The 21670-nt window shown below is 41.9% G+C and overlaps 1 protein-coding gene across 2 annotated transcripts in view; it reads right to left on the bottom strand.

Moving 5' to 3' along the window:
* The window catches only part of RIPOR2 (RHO family interacting cell polarization regulator 2), a 76185-nt gene that overhangs the window by 8357 nt on the left and 46158 nt on the right, over window positions 1–21670 (bottom strand). For both annotated transcript variants that reach the window (XM_026079744.1, XM_026079745.1), the window contains 10 exons: window positions 18035–18078; window positions 16452–16577; window positions 14374–14522; window positions 13215–13344; window positions 9393–10082; window positions 6551–6735; window positions 4510–4678; window positions 2871–3006; window positions 1749–1910; window positions 44–202 (listed from right to left, as the gene is read on the bottom strand). In XM_026079744.1, the coding sequence (XP_025935529.1) occupies window positions 44–202; window positions 1749–1910; window positions 2871–3006; window positions 4510–4678; window positions 6551–6735; window positions 9393–10082; window positions 13215–13344; window positions 14374–14522; window positions 16452–16577; window positions 18035–18078 (1950 nt within the window). The remainder of the gene's footprint in view (window positions 1–43; window positions 203–1748; window positions 1911–2870; window positions 3007–4509; window positions 4679–6550; window positions 6736–9392; window positions 10083–13214; window positions 13345–14373; window positions 14523–16451; window positions 16578–18034; window positions 18079–21670) is intronic.

Genomic DNA, 21670 nt, shown 5'->3' with positions numbered 1-21670 from the left:
TCAATATATTTCTCCTTTAGCTTTTAAAATTTATATATCCTACCTTCTTTTGCAAGCTGCAGCAAATAGCTTCCAAGGTCATTAACACTGTGGCTGGCAAAATAGTTGTAATATTGAAAGACTGTTATGATTTCTGAGGACATACTGGAGTAGAGGACGGGCTCTGTTCGGTCCAGGATCTGAGACACCAGAATTCTGAAGACTGCAGGCAGCAGACAAAAGGATGTATTAGTGAGAACAGAAACTGATGGCAAAATCCCACAGTCCACTTGAAAGTCCAAAAGAAAGAACTGTATTTTCAAAGCCAGATACCTCCCAACATTTCTAATCTCAACTATAGGCACAGCTACTTTCCCTCTGTCTAGCCCTCATCCCTAGATAATATCATCGTGAGCTAAGGACTAATTTCTGCCAGTTTACAGGTGACAGGGAAGCCCAAGTTAGACCATGCTCCTTTCTGGGTTGCACTAAGAATTGAAACCAGATCTTGCAAGGCCAGTGCAGCTTCTTATCCAATACAGTGTCCTTCCTAACCAAGCAGTATAGTGAATCCCTAAACACATATCCACATGCACTGCCCAATTACACCTCATTAATGCCACTGAAGTAGGGGAGACTTGCTTAGAAGCAGAATTTGGTTTTGCTTATTTTTATTTTCATATATAAGTGTGTGGCATGCAGAAGGCTAGCTTGAGATACACTGTTTGTGATTTCTATAGCATGGAGCATGAAGGAAAACACGATCCTGTGTAGGCACCTCCAACATAGGTGCTCATATCTGAGCAAGTCACTTTATGTTCCCATTATAGCCCATGGAGAGCCAGCCAATATTACTGTAGTTTGAGATGTGGTACATCCCACTCCAAATAGGAAACTATATTCAGATAAACTTACTTTACTGTGTATGGATTTGATCCAAATGAACTGTAATGGGGCATAGACTGTTGGATATAATAGCATTTGCTTAGCACTAGTAGCTAAATTTACTGAAGCCTAAGGCTGCACATCGCTGAACTTTTCCCTAAATTGTTTGAGCCAGTTTGAACAAGGAGGGAACAAGGAGATTAGAAAGTAACAAAACAGCTTCAACAATGGTAAGTGAGTACCATAACCCCGCCTGGAGACAACAGGGAAACCAGCCAAGAGCGAAGAAGCTACTACTTGTCGAGCAATCGTTGGTGGAACAAATCGGAGAATGGACAAAGAGCTTAACCCATAGGGGTATAAATACTCAGGGAATTTTCCATTTGGGGTCCCTCTGAGGAGGCACCCAGCTCAAGCTGTAATATTAATAAAATCATCTTATAAAGAATTATTTTGTATCTTTTGGATAAAGCGGAAACCTAGAGTTGAACCCTGTTGAGGACGCTGGATTGAACAGTTTCCCTAACATAGACACACTACAGATACCTAAAATTAGGTGAAAGGATTCCTGCTTCACTGAATTGCCTACTAACCTGTATTTAGGAATAAATCTACTTTCTGATTACTTCATAAACCTTAAAACAATGTTTTCTCTGCTGCTGACCTCACCTTTTTCTCCTATTCCAATCTAATTATTTGGGGCCAAAATTGTTTGAAGAGCTGTGGCATTAATTTTCAGATGAAATCTTGGAGCCACATCCAAACAGACCTCCATGGGGTTGGAAAAAAGCAACCAGAGTTGAGTAAAGCCCAGCAGAAAACAAATATACCCAATTTGTCTCCATTCTAATGACAAATACAATTTTTTTTGCAGCAGTTTGTACCTGTTTCTGCAAGCCCTGGACATTCTTCATTCACAGTGGTGGCAAAATTGATATCCAACTGCTTCATCATCTTGTCTGCAGATGTATGATACACTCCTGAAGGACCAGTACATTTTGTCCAGAAAGCCAGTAATGACAGCTTCTTGTGAAACTCTGGAATTGCTAGAGAAGAAGACAAAATGAATGGTGAAAGAAAGTCATGCTGAAAACATTGTGTTCCTAAAAATAAAATATCGTAAGTGTGGAGGACTACTGACCTCACTAACTGACAGTTTTGTTTGGTAGTTTGCCCTGTGTTATTAATTTCACAGTGCATGGTCATGTGTTCACCCCAAGACTGTAATGTGTTGCTTCCGTTTGCCACAGTAGGATGTGAGAAAATTTGTTCCTGATCCAGTTCAGGGCACTGATGTCTCATTCTTTTAAATACCATGAAGTACTAGGGGAATATAGCAAATGGTCTGAACACAGGACTGGGACCCAGGAGCTGATCCTTGTCCTAGCACTGTTTGTGGCCTTGAGTAAGTCATTCAACTTTGCCTCTGTTTTCTGATTTCACAAAAACAAAAAATGCCAAGGTGTATTTACCTATCCTGCCAGAGTGCTCACAAAGATGGGTAACTGAGTGTATGTCAAACTCATCCAAGGTATGAAAATAAATGCAACAAAAGCCATACAAATAGTTCTTTATTGAGATGACTGAAAACAGTCTTCTGGATAAACCATCCAGAGAGTTGTATTATATCTCCAATACTATAAGGCAGATCCCATCTTTCCTCAGGAAAGAGAGGTGGTGAGAGAATTGGGCTCTTTTGGAATGGCAACATCCCCTCCCCACTGCAGCAATTCCTTTTGTCCATCTTCTGCACATCAAGCAGGATTAGGATCCCCATATTCCTTTCTCTTCTGCCCTCTTTATTTCTGGATACCAGTGCTTAGGCTAGAATAAGGCCTCTGACCAACTTTGGTGACTGAGGCAGGATCTGTTCGTAACTGTGAGTCAGCCCTTGCTACAGTGGAATTTGCTGTAGTCACAGTGCGCTCTGTACAATGAATATTTAAGCAGATACACATATCCAAACAAATCCATGTCAGAAGGAAACCCCCTAACTTGTCTCTTACCATCAGTAAGGGAGGTGAGGTTTCCCAAGTTCTCACTGCTGATCTCCGCAATATTCTCCATCACTAGAATCTGCCTGGATAGCTTATCCAGGAGGTCTCTTGCTACAAATGGTGTTTTACTGGAGAACACAATTTGCTGATGAAAACAAGTGGGAAAGGAGGAAAAGGAATTATTGAACTGGAAAAATTCAGGAAAAAGAAAATCCCTCCCAAATTCCTGGCACCTGACAAAGTGCAATGGCAAATTCGTCTGGAATCTCCTTAACTTCAAATATTTTTTGTCTCTGTGATATTTTATGGTCCCTGTTGATAACCGTTACTGCTTATATTTTTAGTATCTACAGCCAGATCCAGGCACTTAAGTATCCAAGTACCATTTTGCATAAGTTATTTCTGATTTATGTGCTCTGCTAAGCTAAAGGAATCCAGCTTTGAGAACCTTAAGGCCAGAAAATATTGTTAGTTTGATTTTTGCATAATATAGGCTATGGAATTTCAGAACACATCTGCCAGCAAACAGACCATAAATTACTCTCTTTCTGCTCTGTTTCAGCTCTGATCAACTACCCAGGTGCCTTTATTAATTTGGTGCTTTTCCCATGCTAACATTTCCTGCTGCTGAGATCTGCATTTTCTTCAGCTGTCCACCTTATTCATATCAAATCAGCTCAGTGTGTGGACAGAGAGTTCCACCTTGTCTTCCCCCACCTGTATATTTATTGTATACTCTTTTATTTAAGCCAAAGCCCTCTTCTTGTACTTGTGAGGCAGCAGCATCTAGCTCAGCACTAAGGATACTGAAATGAGGATTTCTCTGCATTGCTTCAGTGGGGCCTTTGGAAATAAATACTAATTATATCTAACGCAGGAAAGTCAAACTGTAATAAGGAAGTTGCAGTATGTTTTGATTCAGCAGGAAAACCGTGATGCCCCTGCTTGCTGTAGCAGCTTGCTAGAGATTTAAAATCAGATTTGTTGTGTTCAGGCTCTGAAAAACCCCGCTGAAAGGTTGTGCTAGTCAGTCATGAGCACGGATAGACAATTCTGATGTTCCACAGAGACTGTCATGCATCCACTCTGTTTTAGACTCCACATATGGACAATTTTAAATGGAGATTCTTCTCCACTTCATATGCAGAAATACTTTTTTGCTTTTAAACATCACTGTCTGGGGCTCTGTTAAAGTAAATAGTGGAGCCATGGGCTTTTAATTTACCTCTGAAGACATGAACTGACTTAACAGGGAACCGCTCTCATTGAGGATCTCTTGGTGAAACCAGTGGAAATTTCTAACACCTGGCAATGCCTGTTTCCTGAGGGAAGCAGGTCTGGCGAGTTGCCCATCATTCTTACTGGGTGGCATCTTAAAAATGCCTGGTAGTTTGTATGTCTGATCTATTCTGAGATGGGCCAGGACTGAAACAATAGAGACTTTTCCAATTTGGGATGAGAGGTGTCACTGGAGCAGCTTTTGGAGAGGTTTTCACAGTGGCAGCTACAACTGTCCCAGCCCTGAGCTCTTGCTGCCTCCCATGAGCAGTGCTAACCTTGGCAGCCAGCTCGTGCCCTATGTCATTGGCACACAGGTGCCTGTAGGAAAGATTAAAAATATATGCCCAGAATGAGCTGGCTCTGATACCTGAATGAGCTGTGTACAATATTGCAAGTGCTTAACTATGGTTATATCAAGGCTGTCACTTCCTGTGGTCAGTGGAAGAGGACTGCCAGCAACGCTGGTACCAACCCCCGTGTCTTCGGTGAGAGCTTCGCTGAGGTGGCCTCTGGCTTCGGGGTGCTCTGGCCTGTAACTGTTAAGGGAGGGAGGTCAGTGAAGGGCTGAGCGCCTCCTTAGCAGACAGAAACACACATTCACTCAAAGTGACTAGCAACAAGCACAGCAAGAATTGCTGAAAGCAGTGATCTGGAACCAAACAGCCCTTGATAAGCCAGAAACCGTTTAATGAATACATCATATCACGAATTAGCAGTGTTATCCTCAACTAAGCGCAGAACAGTTGTATGCACTGAGAGGACAAATTTCTTCCATGGTGCCCTGACTTGTTTGCCTTGAACGATGCAATACTCTCACCATCAAGTCTTTCTAACCTGCAATTATTATTGCTTGGTGGTGAAAATGTTTTCTTCCATCTGTAGATAAATTATTTCCCAAATTGGCCTGGACTAAGCAGCATTACAGTTTGTGCCATCTCAAGCATTAAGCTGTTAAGAACAAATCTGTTGGTGTTTTCCTGGTGCCAAATTTAATGCTCAGTGTAGAAGGAAAGGAAAACCACTGCTGGAGTAAGAGACATGATGTTTTCATATGCTGTTTTAGGCACAATGTGAACAGCTAAGTTTGCCAATAGTTTCTGTAAGAGCATAAAGCTATTCTCACTGTGTTTTAAATCATTATTTCCAGCTTTGTCTTGTTGTACAAATGGTCCTCCCTATGTCTAAATGCGAAGCCCAGGCTCAGTCCCTGGAAAGCAAGTGTATATGGCTGCAAGTTGAAGTTTGAACACCTTCAGTCTTTTCACTGAGTCACACACACATCAAAAATTGGAAGCAGGAATCTGCGCTGTCTAGGGATGAGCCAGAGGGGAAAAAATGAAATTTTTGCTTCTAGTTTAACTTAAAAATTTTAGTTAACTCAAAGTTAGTTTGTAACTAACTAAAACTTTTGCCGATTAAACTAAATTTATGCTAAAGTGCCTGCTTAAAGCCAGATCCTTAAATCAATGCAGTTTGAGCTGAGTTCAGAGTGACAGTTTAGCAAGCCACATAATTTTCCAAGTTCTTCTTCCCACCAAGTCTTAATCTGGGAAGAGAATATGCAGTGAGATGATGGGAACTGAATGGTGCTTGCTTGTTTGTACTTGAAATCCTTTTAAACTGGCCATGATAAGCTGTGAGAAGTATAGCTCCCTTCAAAGAAAGTGTGGGGCCTTAGGGAACCGTCCTTCTATTCTGTTTTCCAGTTCCATTGCCACGCGGGTACCTGCTGGACATCGTGTCAGTTCTGAGGGCACAGACATGCTTTTAGGATCTAATGATTGAAACACAGCTTCTTTAGGTCACATGGCAATGACAGACCACAGCACAAACAAAACAGGGTTTTTTGGTGCTTTTTTTTTGGTTTGTTTTTTCTCAGAAAGACCAGAAGTGATGAAAAAAGGGCACATAACACGCAGGGCCATGAACAGAGTACCAGTCATCACTCTTACATTCCAAAGGAAACCTACACCATGCTGCTTAAATCTGGCCCTGTGTTATTGTTACTGACAAGCTTAATCCACTGCAAAGACTCATTCGGCTAGAGAGAAAAGACAAGGGGAGGGGGGGGAAAAAACCACAGAGGAATTAGTAATTACATCCAAACCAAGGAAAGCCAGGTCCAAACCTATGTCAAGGAAGAGGTTCTGCCAGTACTGATGTCTGGTTAATTTAATTTACCCTTCTCTTTTGGGGGATAGATTGTACGTATTTGAACAGGAAAAAAATATCCTGGAAGCTAAAGATTTTGTATGCAGCAGCCACAGGAAACCCTCCGACCCTRTAATCTCCTCAAGGATTTAGTTTAGTCTTCCTTGAATAATGTGTGCACCAGAATCCCCTGTTAGTGACAAAGAGCTGGTACATCAGTTTTGCTTAAGCACAGCTGGCAGTTGCTACAAACTTACCTATGCTTCTCAATCTCAGTATCTGAAAATACTGAGTCTGCACCTCCTCCACCATTACAAACCTCCTCACCACCACCATCCTCATCATCAAAGTCAGAGGTGTTCAGGAAATCAAAGCTTTCTAAAGCACTTTCAACTGTTAGACTTAAACTGGAGGACCTGCTTCGGTTTACTGCTGGCTTGCACTGCAAAGGCAGAACAAACCAATGAAAACCCCAAATATTATCTACTAGTAAAAAAAAAAAAAAAAGGATAAAGCTTAAAACTTTCAAACTCTTCGTTTTATTTTCAAAACTTCATTTTATTGAGTGTTTTGTTTCAAACCTTCATATTCATAGTATATACAATCAGTATCTGAGAACTGAAAAACCCTTCCCTTCTTCCTCCCCATCCCATCCCCTCCGCCTGCAAAACCCTCAAAGGTAAAATTCAATGTGTTTTATAGAAATGAGAAATACATCTTGAATCCAAGTGACACAGCTTTCAACATCCTCCAAAAGGAGACATGGCAATTAATGCACTGAAAGTTGAAAAGGGAAAGCACATTCCATAATTGCTATTGTAGGTACAGAAGCTTAGTTACATGTATCCAATTATACTATCAGATTTATTCCTAGTGTAACTCCAGTGGAGCTTAGCCAGGAATGAATCTGGTCCCATATCTGCAGGTTAATGCATGTTACGAGAGAACTTTTGTGGGCTTTGAAACCACATAATATCAAGGCTCATTACGGAAAAGGCAGTCATGCATCAGCAGAGAGATTCCTAAGTGACAGAAAAAAGCAATACTGTAACTTGGAAATTAACAGTGCTAGAGAGGGAGGAAACCATCCTATCGCACTGCTGGGAAGACACGTGGCTGAAGCCTTGCTGTTGTTGTAAGAAGTATCAAAGGCCTTGGTCCCATGTGGTGATTCATACAGACATGCCCACAGAGTCGCTTTCAGGGTCATCTTGCAGGATCAGATGCCAAATCAATTACTCGAAGGATCACCTCCATCGGTTTGTGCAATGACTTCTGCACCCCTGGCACTACRTGATAACCTGATCAAAACAGCCGGGATCCACAGGTGCAGTTCCAGAGCAAACCTTCAAGTCCTGAGTAAGAGTCAGGACTTTGACTCAGCTTGTAGAAAGAAATGAGTTGGCATTCAAGTTCAGACTCAAGGCCAGATGTGAACTCTTCTAGAGCTTGAGGAGGCATGGAGTTTGTTTCTAATTCATTCGTACATCTATAATTTTCATATGTTAGCATTTATGATGTTTTACACCTTAAAATGACGGTACAATCATTAAGTGATCAAACACTTCATCCCTGTGACATAGGTAGGGGTTGTATCCTGCTCCCCCTGCGGTACTGACACTCTTAGCTACTGTTCCTTTCAGGGCTGGTAGTGCAGCTTCTTCAGGCAAAAGCAAACAGCAATATATAGGCTTCTCATTTTCTCTTCCCATTTGATATGGCCAAGAGAGCTTTCTTCAGCCACAGCGGGATTCCAGCTCAGCCTTTTTGCATGTAGAGCCCGGCATTGCCTGGGCACTCAGAATTGGGGATGCTGAGTGTCAGTCTGCAAGCTAATCGATAGGCCACACGGAGACATAAAACAGATCTGGAAGAAGTGGCTGTCTCCAGTGTGCAGGAATCTTGTCTGCACTTGTCCATCCTTCTCTTTCCCTCCCCTCTCTCCCATGTCTGTCTCTCTGTACCTTCTGATAAAAGGAACATCAGTAAACACTCTCTATTGCCCTTCTGCTGTTTTGATAGCTGATATCTTTATACAAGTTGCAGAGCAGCCAAGAAATTTAAAAATAATAGTACTGGTTGCCTTGTCTGCCTGAACCASCTTGGGATATAGTGCAAGGAGCAGGGGCTGTGGGCTGTTAAAAAGTACTTAATTTGGGAAAATACCATGCAGCTGCAAGCACCAATGGAAACAAAGATATAAACCAAGTTAAAAAAAAAAGGTAACGCAGAAGGATAAATGCTTCCTTCTTTCCTTCTCAGCTGTGTTTTTAAATAGTGAAGCTTAAATGACTAGCAGACCAACCTGCACATGAATATGAAGCATTTGAAATGAGTATTTCCCATATAATACTCTACACAATACTGTGTCATGAATTTTTGTTTATGGTGCAGATATAAGTCACAATGATTGGCAGTAAACATATTAACAACACACATGCAAAGCCCTTTTCTTCTTTCTTATTGAAAAACCCATTCTGTCCATCTTGGTGTAATGACAGGATGTCTATCATTTAAAAATTGACAGGGAATAAAGGAAAAGGCTTGGAAAAAGCCAGGTGATGTGTGAATGGCAATCTTCAGTGAGCCTTGTGCTCCTAAATTACTTTGGCAATTTAGAAAACTCAGCTTCTAGGGCTACAAGGCCTGATTCTCAGCTGGTGTAGCCTTGCACAGCTCTACTGGATTCAGCGGTGGTATGGCAAAGTACACCCACTGAGGATGTGGCCACAGATTTTAAAGGCAGAAGGTTGGCTATAGTCTGATCTCGTGCATGGCACAAGCAATGGACTCACAATGATTCTGCAGAGAAGGATAGAATTTAATTACTCTCTTTTATGAGACCTTTTTCTGCTGCCCCCAGGTGCTGAGTAGTTTAATAGATCCATTGCTTGAGGATATAAGGTTATGGTAAGCGCATTGCAGACAAAAGTTTGAAAAGCAACACTGTGAAAGGATGCTCCAGGCAGGAGCAAATCTATTGCTACTGAGGAATTTTACTGATTTCCAAACACCCTGCTTTGATGTTTGCGATGAAAGAGAAGAGATCCTATCCCCTCAGATTTTCTTTAGGGTAGTATTTTCCGAAAACATACTCACTTTTAGGATGTCATCCAGATGCATCACTTCTTGGTCCAGGTCCTGAAACTCTTTATACTGCTCTTTGTGTGGCTCAAGAGCTAAGAGAAGCCCCTGAAAAGCTTCTTCTATACTTCCATCGAGATAAGACTTATATCCTTCTGATTCCCCACTTATCGATCCCTCACACGGCAGCCTCTCTGGGGTCACGGGTGCCTCTGCTGACGTAAGCCTTTTCACCAGCTGCTTTGTGATGTTGCCCTCATAGGTATCCAGTTCCACTGGTTTTAACTCTGAACCTTCATCTGTGTCCTGCAGGAGAGACACCGGGACACTTGTCTCTATAAAGACACTATCGCTCTCGGCATTGGAGGGTTTTTGGCAATCTTCAGAAGCTGCCCTTGGAGTTGCCTTGTTCTCAACCACTGCTCCCTCTCCCTGGGACTTCAGGTTCCTAGTCTCAGGGACTGAGTCTCTGCAGGAGTCAGTGCTGCTACAGTCCAGGCTTGAGCTTTTGGAGGACTTGAGAGCTGGGTGTTGGGCGGGGGTAGCCGTGATATCAGGGCTGGAACTGATATGAGCAGAAGAGGACTCTGCTGAGTTGGCAGGGGACAAGTGGTCTTCATAAGGCAGGTCGCCAAAAGTGAAAGAAAGAGGCCGCTTCTCAGTGGTTGCTGTTCCATTTTCAAAGACATCATCTGGCAAATTCGACTGAAAAGATAACAGAAACTTGTTAAAATAGAGAACATGTTTTCCATGTAGCACTAGACAGAGGAAAAAAAGAGTTTGTGGCTGGGAAAGAAAAATGCAAGGAAAGAAATTAAAGAAACACTTGAGACTTGAGAAATGGGAAAAGTATTTCAAATCCAACTTTTGCTTTCATTTGGCAGAACTCCTGATTTCAGTGGGAGTTTTGCCTGCCCTGGCAGGACTGGAAATCTTGGTTTTAGCATCTCTTTGGGGGCAGGGTAAGCTGAGAGCTCTAATAAGTGTATCCCAAAAACAAAGATCCAAAAACTGCATGTCTTATCAGATTGACTCAGTCAACAATTCCATTCCRCTGTTTTGCTTCCTGATGGATTATGTATCTTTTTAATGGGGTTGTATTTAAGCTACCTTGTATACATTTTTGGACCCATTATAAATTTCCATTGTGTTTATTTTCTAACTTCTAAAGTAGCAATCCCTAAAATGTAAAACATTGTTCCAATGGTTGCTCCAATGGTGCTCCAATTGGTTGCTCCAATAGTTTCTTTTTTATTATAGCATTTTAGTGGTCAGATTACTACACTATTTCTTTTCTGTTGAAAGTATTTTCTGCATATGGCATGGCTCTAATAACTGTTGAACATGAGTTACACAGAACTCATGTTCAGCATGAGTTTCCTTCTGAAAGGAAACAGCAGAATATGTGTGGTGGTGTATTGACAGGACACTGATGATCTAGAAAATAAAAAGAATTTACAGGGACCCAAACTGATCAAGCATATCTCAGTTACATATGTTCATATCTCTGAGTGATGTACAGGGAAAACTCACTGCAGGAGYTGCAACCTACCATGATAATCTGACCAATAGATTTTACTTTAATGGACCTTATGTATAATTCTCTTACCGCACATTGGACAGTATGAGAATCTCGCTGCTGACTTCTTCCCTGTCATCAAGTTTGAACCATCCCAGAGTTGTAGTACAAGTATTATTTTAGGCAATTTTTAAAATTGAGAAAAAAGGGAAAAGCAATAAGGATGGGAAATATCAGACTCTATCTGGAGCCAGAATGTAATACATCAAAGCCTGCAATTTCACACTGCTGGATTCYGAAGTAACTTTTAGCCTTTGCTATGTGGCACACTCATGCAAACACACAGCACAGACGAAAGGCAACTACTGTTTTGCTGACAATTTGCTGGAAAGAACTGTAGGCATTCATACTTTGGCAAGGTTCATAAGGTTAAAGTGTCCAAAGCTTGCATCTTTTTCCCAGCACTATTAGCAGCTTTTTTCCCTAACCATAACTACGTTCAAAGGTTCATTTCTTTTATCCCCCAAATGGGTATGCTTTTAGCTTCTCTTTTACCACTGAAAGTCTCATTACTAGGCAAATGTAGAACATCAATCACTGTAGCAGGCCATCTTTTACAAATATTGTGTTGGCTTGTATTCCTGTCCTGCCCTTCACCCACAGATAGTTGGCTTCTGATCAAAATCCCTGTGAAAGGGAAGAGGAACCTTGCTTTAATGTGAGCAATATGGGCTCACAGTCATCTTCTCTCCTTTAATCCATCAGCAAAAGTGAGTTGCAACAGAGAACAACACATGAAGCATGCATGGAAAAGCAGATGCATAGGGACCAAAAGACTCCTTCACCAAACGAAGACCAGGACTCACATATAGCTCTAGCCCTGCTTTTGGGCTTAGCCTGAGCGATGGCAGGTCACTGAAAGAGCGACTGCGCCGAAGCTTGTCAAAGAAAGTTTCTTGCAGAGCATCTAAGATTGACAGCTTTGGCCTCTCTTGCAGAGGATGCAGCCATTTCTTCAACAATTACAGCAAATAAGGTGTGAGGAAGGGCAAGTTAATTGGATGCTTTGTACTAAAGTACTTAAATGACAGGCATGAGATGTAGCACTTGTAGGTAAAATTCATATCTGTACAGAAGACCTATTCAGCTCAATATACAGTCCTGATTAAGCCTTCAGAATCTGATTCATGCAAAATGTAAGAGCACCTTGTGAGTATCTTCACTGTAAGGGCAAATGTTACCATGGGATAGATTAAACAACCATTACAGCAACATTATTTTTAACTACTGTTACAAAATGAACACATATTTTAAAAAGATTATGCAAGTATTACAGCAGTCAAGCAAGAACTGTAAGTATGTGACGGGCGAGTGAAGAGTTAACAGGACTGAAGTTTGTCAATTGATATGCAAAAGAACTGATAGGCACATCTTGTGTGCAAAGCTGTTGAACAGAGGAGTCAACAGGACTAAAGAAGTCTACCAACCGATATGCGATATGTGCAAGGATTGATATGTGCAAGGCTGCGAAATGATTAACAAGACTGAAGAGGTCTGCCACCTGGAATCTGCACGGACCCCCGGGGAGGGAAGAAACAATACGGAGGTGTTGTGGTCTTGCCTYGCYAGCAGGGTCCCCCCAAGCAGACCAACAGTGCTGTGATTGTGAAACTCGCAAAAAGTCAGCAAAAGCAGTGTTTGCCCAGAGCCCCAGCCGTATAAAAAGAGACTTGGGAGCCAGGAGAGTTTGAGCAGGGACGGGAACGTGACCTGATCATCCTCTCCGGCTGGACCGTGAGTATTCCCCCCCCCTCCCCTTTTCCTGGGTCGCTGGGTTAAGGTAACTCCTCGAGGTTGAGAGTCCTCTCACTAAGAGAGTGAACAAGAAAGCTTTCAAGTAGGGATAAGCAGTCCTTCCAATTAATAACGCAGTAATCGACAGTTTCGAGTTATCCTTTCTAAATTAGTAATCGCATTATTTTAATGGATGTTACTAATCCAAGAACTTGTGTGAGGAAATAAACATTTATTATTACTATTATTATATTACTGTCTCAGTCGTTGCTATCGAACCTTCATAGCATGACAGTGTGACAGTATGCAATAATTGGCGATAGAGCATTTTAAAGAGTACAGGATCATCGTCACCCTCTTTCAGGATTAACAGCTAGTGATGCACTTGTTTTATAAGTATTTGCAAGGGTGTCCTGCTGAAACCAGGGAGAAAAGCTTATATGTGTAAAGCAATGAAGTGTTTGCTGTGTTTGAACGGTGCTAGGGTTTCTCATTATAAAAACACAAAGCTGAACAGAGCTTACAAAGAATGAGTGGTCCTTGAAGGTTGGCGTTTCTGGAGTGCCTTGGCTGTACATGGACATTCTTCTTTGGAGAGCAGATGCCTTGCTCACATTTCCTGTGGAGGGGGTCAAGTCTTCAACATCAAATGGGCTACAGACACACAAGCAGGAAAAAAATTGTTAGGCTGAACTAAAAGGAATTTCAGGTCCATGGAAAAGATTTTTGAAAAGGCACTTTATWAGCACATCAAAAACAAGAGGTAGCGGTTCTTTTACTGAAGTCTTTAAAAGAAAACATTGTTAATTACACAACATGCTCAGAAGTGCATTTTCATTTCTGATAAAAGTGTTCTACTCTAAGAAATCATTTATGTAGCATAGTCTGATGCAACTCTTATCACATGAAGAATATTGTTGGATTTGAGTTGACAACTGTCATACATAATAATGAGAAAGGTGCTCGACTATTACTAGAGCTGTTGCATTATAAAGGAAACCGGTAGGTGTTAGGGCTGGATTCACATTTATTGCATTATAAGAAATAACATAAACAACTGTAAAAGTTATAAGGTTCAATGCTTCTTTAAGGAATGACACTTACTTACTTCATTAAAGAGCTGTGAGAATTAGGCATGAATCTTAACATTATCAGCCTATGCTTATTGCTGCAAACAGGCAACACTAAGAGATTTCCCATCATCCTGAAGCCACATATCAAGTCCATAAAAGCTAGCTTTTAAATCCAGGCCAAATTTTGATCTTAGCTATGCTAGTGTAGATCCAGAGTTTTTCCACTGAATTTTACACCAATATTAAAAACTTTAATGAATATATGAGGGTTCAATCTTATTCCTTTATTGAGTTTGGGGGGGAAGTATATATTTTAGGCAATTATATGACCTCTCATCACTATCTATTTTATATATCTTATAATGTAATTGCTCACTATCCCTATTATAGCAGCTGAAGAAACTAGGCACAAACAAATCTGTCACAGATAATACAGGGAGCTTATGGCAAAGCACAAACTATTCCTAGTCTCCCAAACTCAGGCCACAATTCCTTCCCCATTTGTCTTACCAGGAAACAAAAAGTAAAGAGTCCATATAGACCTCTTCTGTTAGTTAAAGCTTTTTTTACAAGCCCTTAACCCAGTGACCAACCAGCCAGTTTTACTTACTACCAGGTGATTTCAAGGTTCAGCTTTATTGTGCCAAGGTCATTAATGTCTACTGCAACCACCTGAGGTCGAGCTGCAAACAGGTCTTTTGTTTCACAAGTAACACTTCCTACAAGGATGTGAGTAGCAAGTCCTTTAACTTCTATGACCTGCAAGAGAAAAGAATTGGGTATCTAGGACACCACACAAGGTATTGTAGTTCTTAATTACAAGTCAGTGGTTTTGATTTTCTTGCCTGGACCATTTGTTAAAAGGCTTCAAAATATGATTGTGTCTGTTGTATCTTAGCTGAGAGAAAATACATATAAACAAATGCATAGTTGCATATACTTGTGCTTATAAAACACAGGCATAATTTCTATATTTTCCTTGTGTTCTTATGGGTGTCAGAAGAGAACAACCATACTGGCTCAGACCAAGGGTCTATCTAGCCTTGTATTTGTTTTTTTTGCAGTGACTGTAAGTGGACCCCAAGGGAAGAGTAAGAACAGGGAAAGCATATTTGATGTTTCTCCCTCTAATACTCTTTCAGCTATTGACAATTTTCATCTTGGGGTATTTCCTGATGTAGTTTGTCTGCTTAGTAACTCCCAAAGGAGCTCTCTTCTATGTATTTGTCCCATGTAACTCTGAACCCATTTAACTGTTTGCATCTGCAACGGCCTTTGAGGAGTTCCACAGATCTACTAATGAAAAACCACCTGCATATGTGTTTTTATAATAAGAGCAGAACATATGACTATCCAAAGTTACACATATATTCATCTGAAAATTCAGAGGGACAGTTATGTATGCAGCTCCTATATACAAACACACCTTTGGCTATTTGCTTGAAAGTCAGTTCTTGGATCTTTTATGTGAAAGTGTTTGTAGAGAGTCCATAAAGGGTGAGAATATACATAATAACTTTAATATATCTGTAACTCTCACTTACTAAAAGAAAGGGTTCTTTACTGACCTCCCACCTTATCAGCCATCTTGTTAGATTCAGGAGAGCCACTCACTGTGTGTCACAACTTGACTTTCTATGAAAACTTACTGTCTCATACGTTCCAGGTTATTTTGTTGGTGGTTTTGATGTTACTTGCTTTTTGTATGTGTGAAGGCTTTGCAGTGTTTAAGTGGGACGTTTCCCTTGAGCCTCTTGAGATGCTCCCTTGTTTAAACTGCCTAAACAGGGATGTCTGGCATATAATCAGTGGCAATTTTCAGATGGGGGTCAGGGAACAGGTGTCTTTGGATTGGAAGTATGTTGGAAGTAGGAAAGAACATGGCTTTCAGCCAGGAGAAAGCTGTGTGGAGAGGCCTGAGGGAATGGAGCGGTGGTGGGGAGGATGCAGTGTGTGGGGAGGAGAAGTTGCTGCTGACTGCTTGGAGTTGCATGAGTGGTTCTTTCCCTTTGGGACAGGGCAGAAATCAGAGGGCAGAAGAGGCCAGAGGCATTAAGAAATCTTGGGAACTGCTGTGCTCTAGAAAGCTGCAGAAGAGTTGCAGTGACTCTTTTACAGGCTTCTGTCTTGTGAGCAGAAACTTAGCAGCACAGACGGGTGGAGCTCTACTGGATCTCTGGACTATTCCAGCTTATGCCCAGCTGGCTCTTAAATGCATTCAAATTATAGGTGCCTGTGTTTCTCCACCCTTAACAGATACCATTCTCTTATCTGAGTAGTAACAACAGACTCATTAGGAATGGGTATTTTGTTTTGAGGTTGTTTTTGTTTTTGCCTTAGTATTGCTGGCAAACAGGTTTCTAGTGCTCTCTTACTTTGCTGCAAAACACATCAGTTGTTGAAGAGCCAAGTTGGCCAAGGGTTGTGTTAGTAAGGTTATGACGCCCTCTGGGGAAATATAGGCCAGGCCCTCCCACTGGGCTCCCAAACCGGTTACAGCCTTGTAGCATTTAAGACTGGATAATATTGTATTGCTCAATTCTAGTAGGTGTGTTGGAAATGCTAATGATGGCTCATTTCCACAGAGTGTAATGACCTGCTTCTGTGTGTTTGCTGATGACAAATGGTGCGCCAAAAGGCAGCCTCGATTCCTGCCTTGCTTGCAGGCAAAGGAGTTGGCATGCTCACCTTAATGGAGATCAGTCCAACGATGAGAGGGAGGAAAACCATTTCTTCTCCATCCCAGCTTTGCTTACCATTCACCTCTATTTTGCCCTTCAGTTTCCATCGCTGGCGACCATAACGCATAAAAATCTGAGAAAGAAAAGCCATTTTACGTTCTTGACAAACCTGTTTTCTCAATACACAAATATCGTAAATGGAATTGGGGAACGGGTCTGAAATGGGTCGGAAGAATTAGTGGTATAGACGCTGCCCTTCTGCTTCCYAGCGAGTCAGAAGAAAAATCTGTCCTGCAGGATCTCTGCCCCTGAGCTCTCCTAATTGCTTCTTTCAGTAACGCACGCCTTGCCCCAGCTTTCATCTACATCTAACTAGATGACTCATAAGAAAGAAGCTGCAGGAGTTTTAATTCTCTTTACAGGGAAAGTGGCAGTGAGGGGAGAAGAGGAGGGGCAGCAGGAATTAATTTTCTTTCTTCCTCCCCCATAACACCTACAGCTTCCTGGTCGTGCTGCCTTCCTGGGCAGGAGAGGACAGGTGAGCTGTCAGCCGTCCTCCTTCAGCGGCCTTGCCAGCCACTGCCAGCGGTGGGGAAACCTGACACAGAGCAAGATTTTGGCCAGGTGGTCATGAAAATTAATGAAACCCGTACTGTAACAACACGATTTGAAGTGGTAAGAGCAGCAAGTTAATTCTCAGCTGAGCGGCTGGCTAGGAGAGAGCAGCATCAACTAATCAATCCTGCCCGCACAGAGGAAGCACAGGCTGCTTGTCGGGGTGGAAACTGGCAGGGGAGACCTGTCACAGAGAGTGAGAAGGGGAGCAAATGAATTGGTGATCAAGATATCTGGGAAGTACAGATTGCGGAGAATCCATAATTGAGCCACTTTAAACTTCTTGCAGGTTTAGCTTTGTTCTGGATAGATCTGGATTTTTTTATTTTATTTTAATCCCTCTCTAATTAATCTGCTCTTGATGTTTTCCACTGGAACAGTGCAGTGACCTTASGCAGTGATACGACTGTACAGTGTGCAGCATCTGCATCTCAGGAAATGGTTATTCTTTGTCTTTCTGCTACTCCACTTGATGATGAAGTAAAACCTGTGTGTCCAGTAAAAGATGCTGGCGAGGATTTGTTCCATTTGCTCTGCATGCTGGGAGGGGGGAGATGCTTTTTCTCAGCGGAAGTGGAAATGCCTGTCAAGAATAAGACAGAAGCATGCCCTCCTTCTGGAACACAGCTAAAAATAAGTTGTGTGTGTCTTTTTGTGTCCTTTTTTTTTTTTTTTTTTTTTTTTTTTTTTTTTTTTTTTTTTTTTTTTTTTTTTTAAAGCTTGTAATTCTCTGAATAACTGTCATCCATTGCTCTTTATATAATTTTCAGGTCTTCAGGCATATGTCCTGATATAGGCAGATATAAAGAGAACAGGAAAGTTCTTCATAGAACATGCAGGGAAAATAATAGCTATTTCTTGGAGTGTTGATGCTAATGAGCTTTAATCATTGCTAGGTAAAAAAAGTGATGGAAATCTATCTTCCTTTTTGCTCTTTTCCTATTAAATAAAACCTTAAAAAGATCACAGACATACCTCGTATTGATCTCCTGGACACAGACGAGCAAAGCCGGCCAGACCTGAGAACGAAAGATGTAGGGGTGATGTTGAGAAGGGCCCCCCCGGCCCCGGCCGGCAGCAGGGGGCAGCAGCGCCCCACCGCGGGAAGCCCGAGAGGGCTTATTTTTTTTTCCTTAAGCCCCCTTCCTATGCTAGTGCAGAAAACACGGGTACAGCCATCCCCACGCCTTCGAAAACCAAGACCGCTCCCCCCCCACCCGCAAATCGTGACTGGCTTAAAAACTTCTGTCCACAAATTCATTGCCTTCTGGATTCTTGCATCTCAAGAATTTACATTTTCCAGCTGTTCCCTACCAGCACAAGAGCAAGAAGTCTCTATATAACAATTAAAGAAAAATAAAGTTTCATGGCATCATCTGGCTTTGGAGACCGAGCTTAACATCCTTCCTATCGTGAGGTGTAGGGCAGCCGATGATGAATGCGTGCCGTTTAATGCTAATCGGACTGAGTTACAAATTGTAACACAGACTCCTTTTTAGGAYTGCTTAACAGAGACGGCAAGTGAGAGAGCCTCCCTCTGTTGGCATTTCCATATCATGCTCATTCCCATAGTATCTGAGTATCTTTCAAGAGAAAGTGCATTAAGAAACGTGGCTGACATCAGTAATGAGAGATTTATCCTTTCAGCCTCCCCTYGAGAGGGGAGAAGCAGTGCAGCAAAGCACTGGTTTGGGTATGTATTTGCTTGATTTTTGTAAAGGGGGAAGGGATGATGCTATTTCTATATTGACAGTGCACATATGAAATGGGAAGCTGCATGAGGCTTGTGACCATCCGGAGCTCCCAGGGAAGTTACCATCCCTCTCCCTGTGAATTCCGGTTATGTCCCTCTCCTGGCCTTGCAAGCCACTTTCCTACAGGGTGCAGCTGATGGTTTTTCAGTAACCAAGTCCTCATTCTCCACAGGAGAATCTTACCTTTCTCACAGATCTCTTCATTGGGTAACTATTGCATTTGTTTTGGTTTAAAAATTCACTTTGTTCTTTCCAGTGGGTCTTACTGTTTTTATAAAATGCCTTGGCCAAACGTGTAGGTGTGTTAAAATCAACACAGGTGAGCTAAACCCTAGTGTTGGCTTTATATATTGGACTAACTTAGTCCTACTAGGTGGACTGCTGGATCACCTGGATTCCTGCATCCAGTTATGGCCTGTCCCTGTGATCTGCCAATCTGTTTCTTTGATCAGAAAATTTTTTCTTCAGTCATCTTGCAGCTTTGCAAAACAAAGAGGCCCTTGCTCAGAGCTCATATTACCAATTCCTTTCTAATTTATTTACTGTTTATAAATAATTTAAACTTACTAGCACTCCACTGCTGCTTCTCTCTCCCTAGGCATCCTTTTATAAGTGAATTTGATCTCCGCTGGGACACCTCACTGAAAGTATCTGAGGAAAATAAAAGGCCCTTTCTTTGCTCAGTGGATGGGGGTGTGTGTGKGGGGGGAAACGTGGTTCAAAACCACATGCACACTGTCCTGGATCAAGATCTGTGAGAAGTGTCTGGCCTGACCAAGCAGAGGTTTGGGCAAAGAGACACAAAGGAAGCAGTAGGGGGAAGTAAATCTGGAAATGAGCTCTTGCAGCAGTCAACTCTGGCTTAATCTCTTTAGCCTGAAGAAGAAGAGGCTAAATAGTGACTTGATTACAGGGTACTGTGTACTTCTATAGGAAACAACTTCTGGATAACTGAATGGCTCTTCAGCTTTGCAGACTGAATGTACAGCAAGAGCCAATGTCATACAGCATACCATATATATATATATATATATATAAAATATCATGCCACTCTAAATATCACAGCTGTGTAACAGCAGCATCTGAGATGTGTAATGCAGAGGGGATGGGCGGTTGCTCCTGGGAGGTCAGTGTAATTCATTAGGGGATAGTGTCATTAGGTGGCTGTGGTAAGGCAGCAGTGCATTAGCCTTCTCCATCAGCAGGGCCATCTGGAGGGGTCAGGAGGCCCTGGGTCATTCGTGTAGTATCTACAACTCTGTTTCTGTGCAGGGAGCTGGATACTTTGGGCTTTTATGCTTGTTCTGGGCTCGGCATTGCAGAGACCATGGTGTCAGTGCTGCGTGTTGGCATCACGTGCATGGTAGGTCTGGCCTGCCTGGGAATGGTGGCTCTTTTGAGGTCCCCCTTACCAGTCAGGGGCCTGTGCTCTTCTCAAGGTTAATGTCTTGCTCTACCTGTTTGAAATGGCTCGACATTTTACCTTCCGCTGTTCCTGCGCTTCAAATGGGTATGGGGCGCTCCCCTATATGTCATAACAGGATATACAGATTCCATACAGGGACTTCTAAATTTCCGCATTGGGTTTCCCCTGTTTAATTTCAACAGCTAATTAATACTGAACAATAATCTGAACCTGCTGGCAACCTTATTATCCGTATTTTGGAAAATGATTAGGATTTTTTTTAAACAATATCAATCATAAAAACACAGCGTAGGCCCTTTACTTCCTGACAGCACTGTGTAGGTTGGCTTGCTTTTAGTGAAAATGACAGGATATAAAATAAAAAATAACTAGCACTGGAATGACTAGGAATGGATCAGCTTTGGGAGAGGAGTACTTGGATTTCACCATTAGATCCTAAAGTTAGCTGGGTATGCTGCAGTATAACGTAAGAGGGAAGCTCACCGCATGATCTGTAGACTTAATGCTAGAGCTGTTTTGCAAGCTTTAGCAATAACAGTGGCTGGACTGAAGATTCCTAAGAAAAAGTATCTAGATGGCAATTTTAAATGTCTTAATTAAAGAATACTTAATGATACGGCATTTCTCTTTAACTGTTATTTTCTAATTGGGGGTCCTTCTTGTTATAAGAACTGTATTTTGAAGTAGCTGTCCTCTGCTTATTCTCTGCTTTTGCACGTGGAGGGCAGTATCTGGCTTCTCGAGAGCCCTTGAGCCCTGCTGGAGGATTTGGGCATACCAAAGAGAAGGAACAAGACTTCTTACCCTTGTCATGTGTGATACTGTGACGTCCACTGCAGCTTGTGCTGCCGCAAACTGAACATTGCACTGTGTTTACAAGAAGCAAGGAAACGCTCCTAGGACACGGCCTGCCGCAATTTCCTTTCCACACTGCGTGGCCTCGTGTTTGCTTTAGTGTGTCCATGYGGCTGTTTTGTTGTAGGTCTTTGTACAGAAATAGCTGGCCCTTTCTCTGTGAGGCCACCTAGTAACTTTGATTTCTGCCTATGCATCTTTGACTGCCTTTCCACCAACTAAGAGTGGGGGCTTTAAAACACGAGGTACTGTGCTGTGGTGTGGAGTTAGAGTGAGCTAAGCTACTATAGCTGCTGCGCTCGGTTTCTCTATTACAGGATCAGGAAGTAGCTATTTCAACTTGATCTAAGCTAAATCATGTCTCATGTATTGCAGCCATTGGACACAGTCCATTCACATCTCTGACAGGGCAGATGGAAGCAAAACCCCRTATAAGGCTTGTGAGCTCAAATAGTCCAATATCAATGTTTTTTGTTTTTTACTTTTTTTTAGTGAACTCTTATCAAGATTTCAAGCGAAAAATTGTGAGTATAGAGTGCATGTATGTTTAGATCAAGATTTAGTTCTACAGAATGA

Source organism: Apteryx rowi, unplaced genomic scaffold (genome assembly GCF_003343035.1).
Source record: "Apteryx rowi isolate R43461 unplaced genomic scaffold, aptRow1 scaffold_50, whole genome shotgun sequence".
NCBI classification, from domain to species: domain Eukaryota; kingdom Metazoa; phylum Chordata; class Aves; order Apterygiformes; family Apterygidae; genus Apteryx; species Apteryx rowi.
The sequence above is the reverse complement of the archived record's forward strand: the minus strand, read 5'-3'. Positions and strand labels throughout refer to the sequence as shown.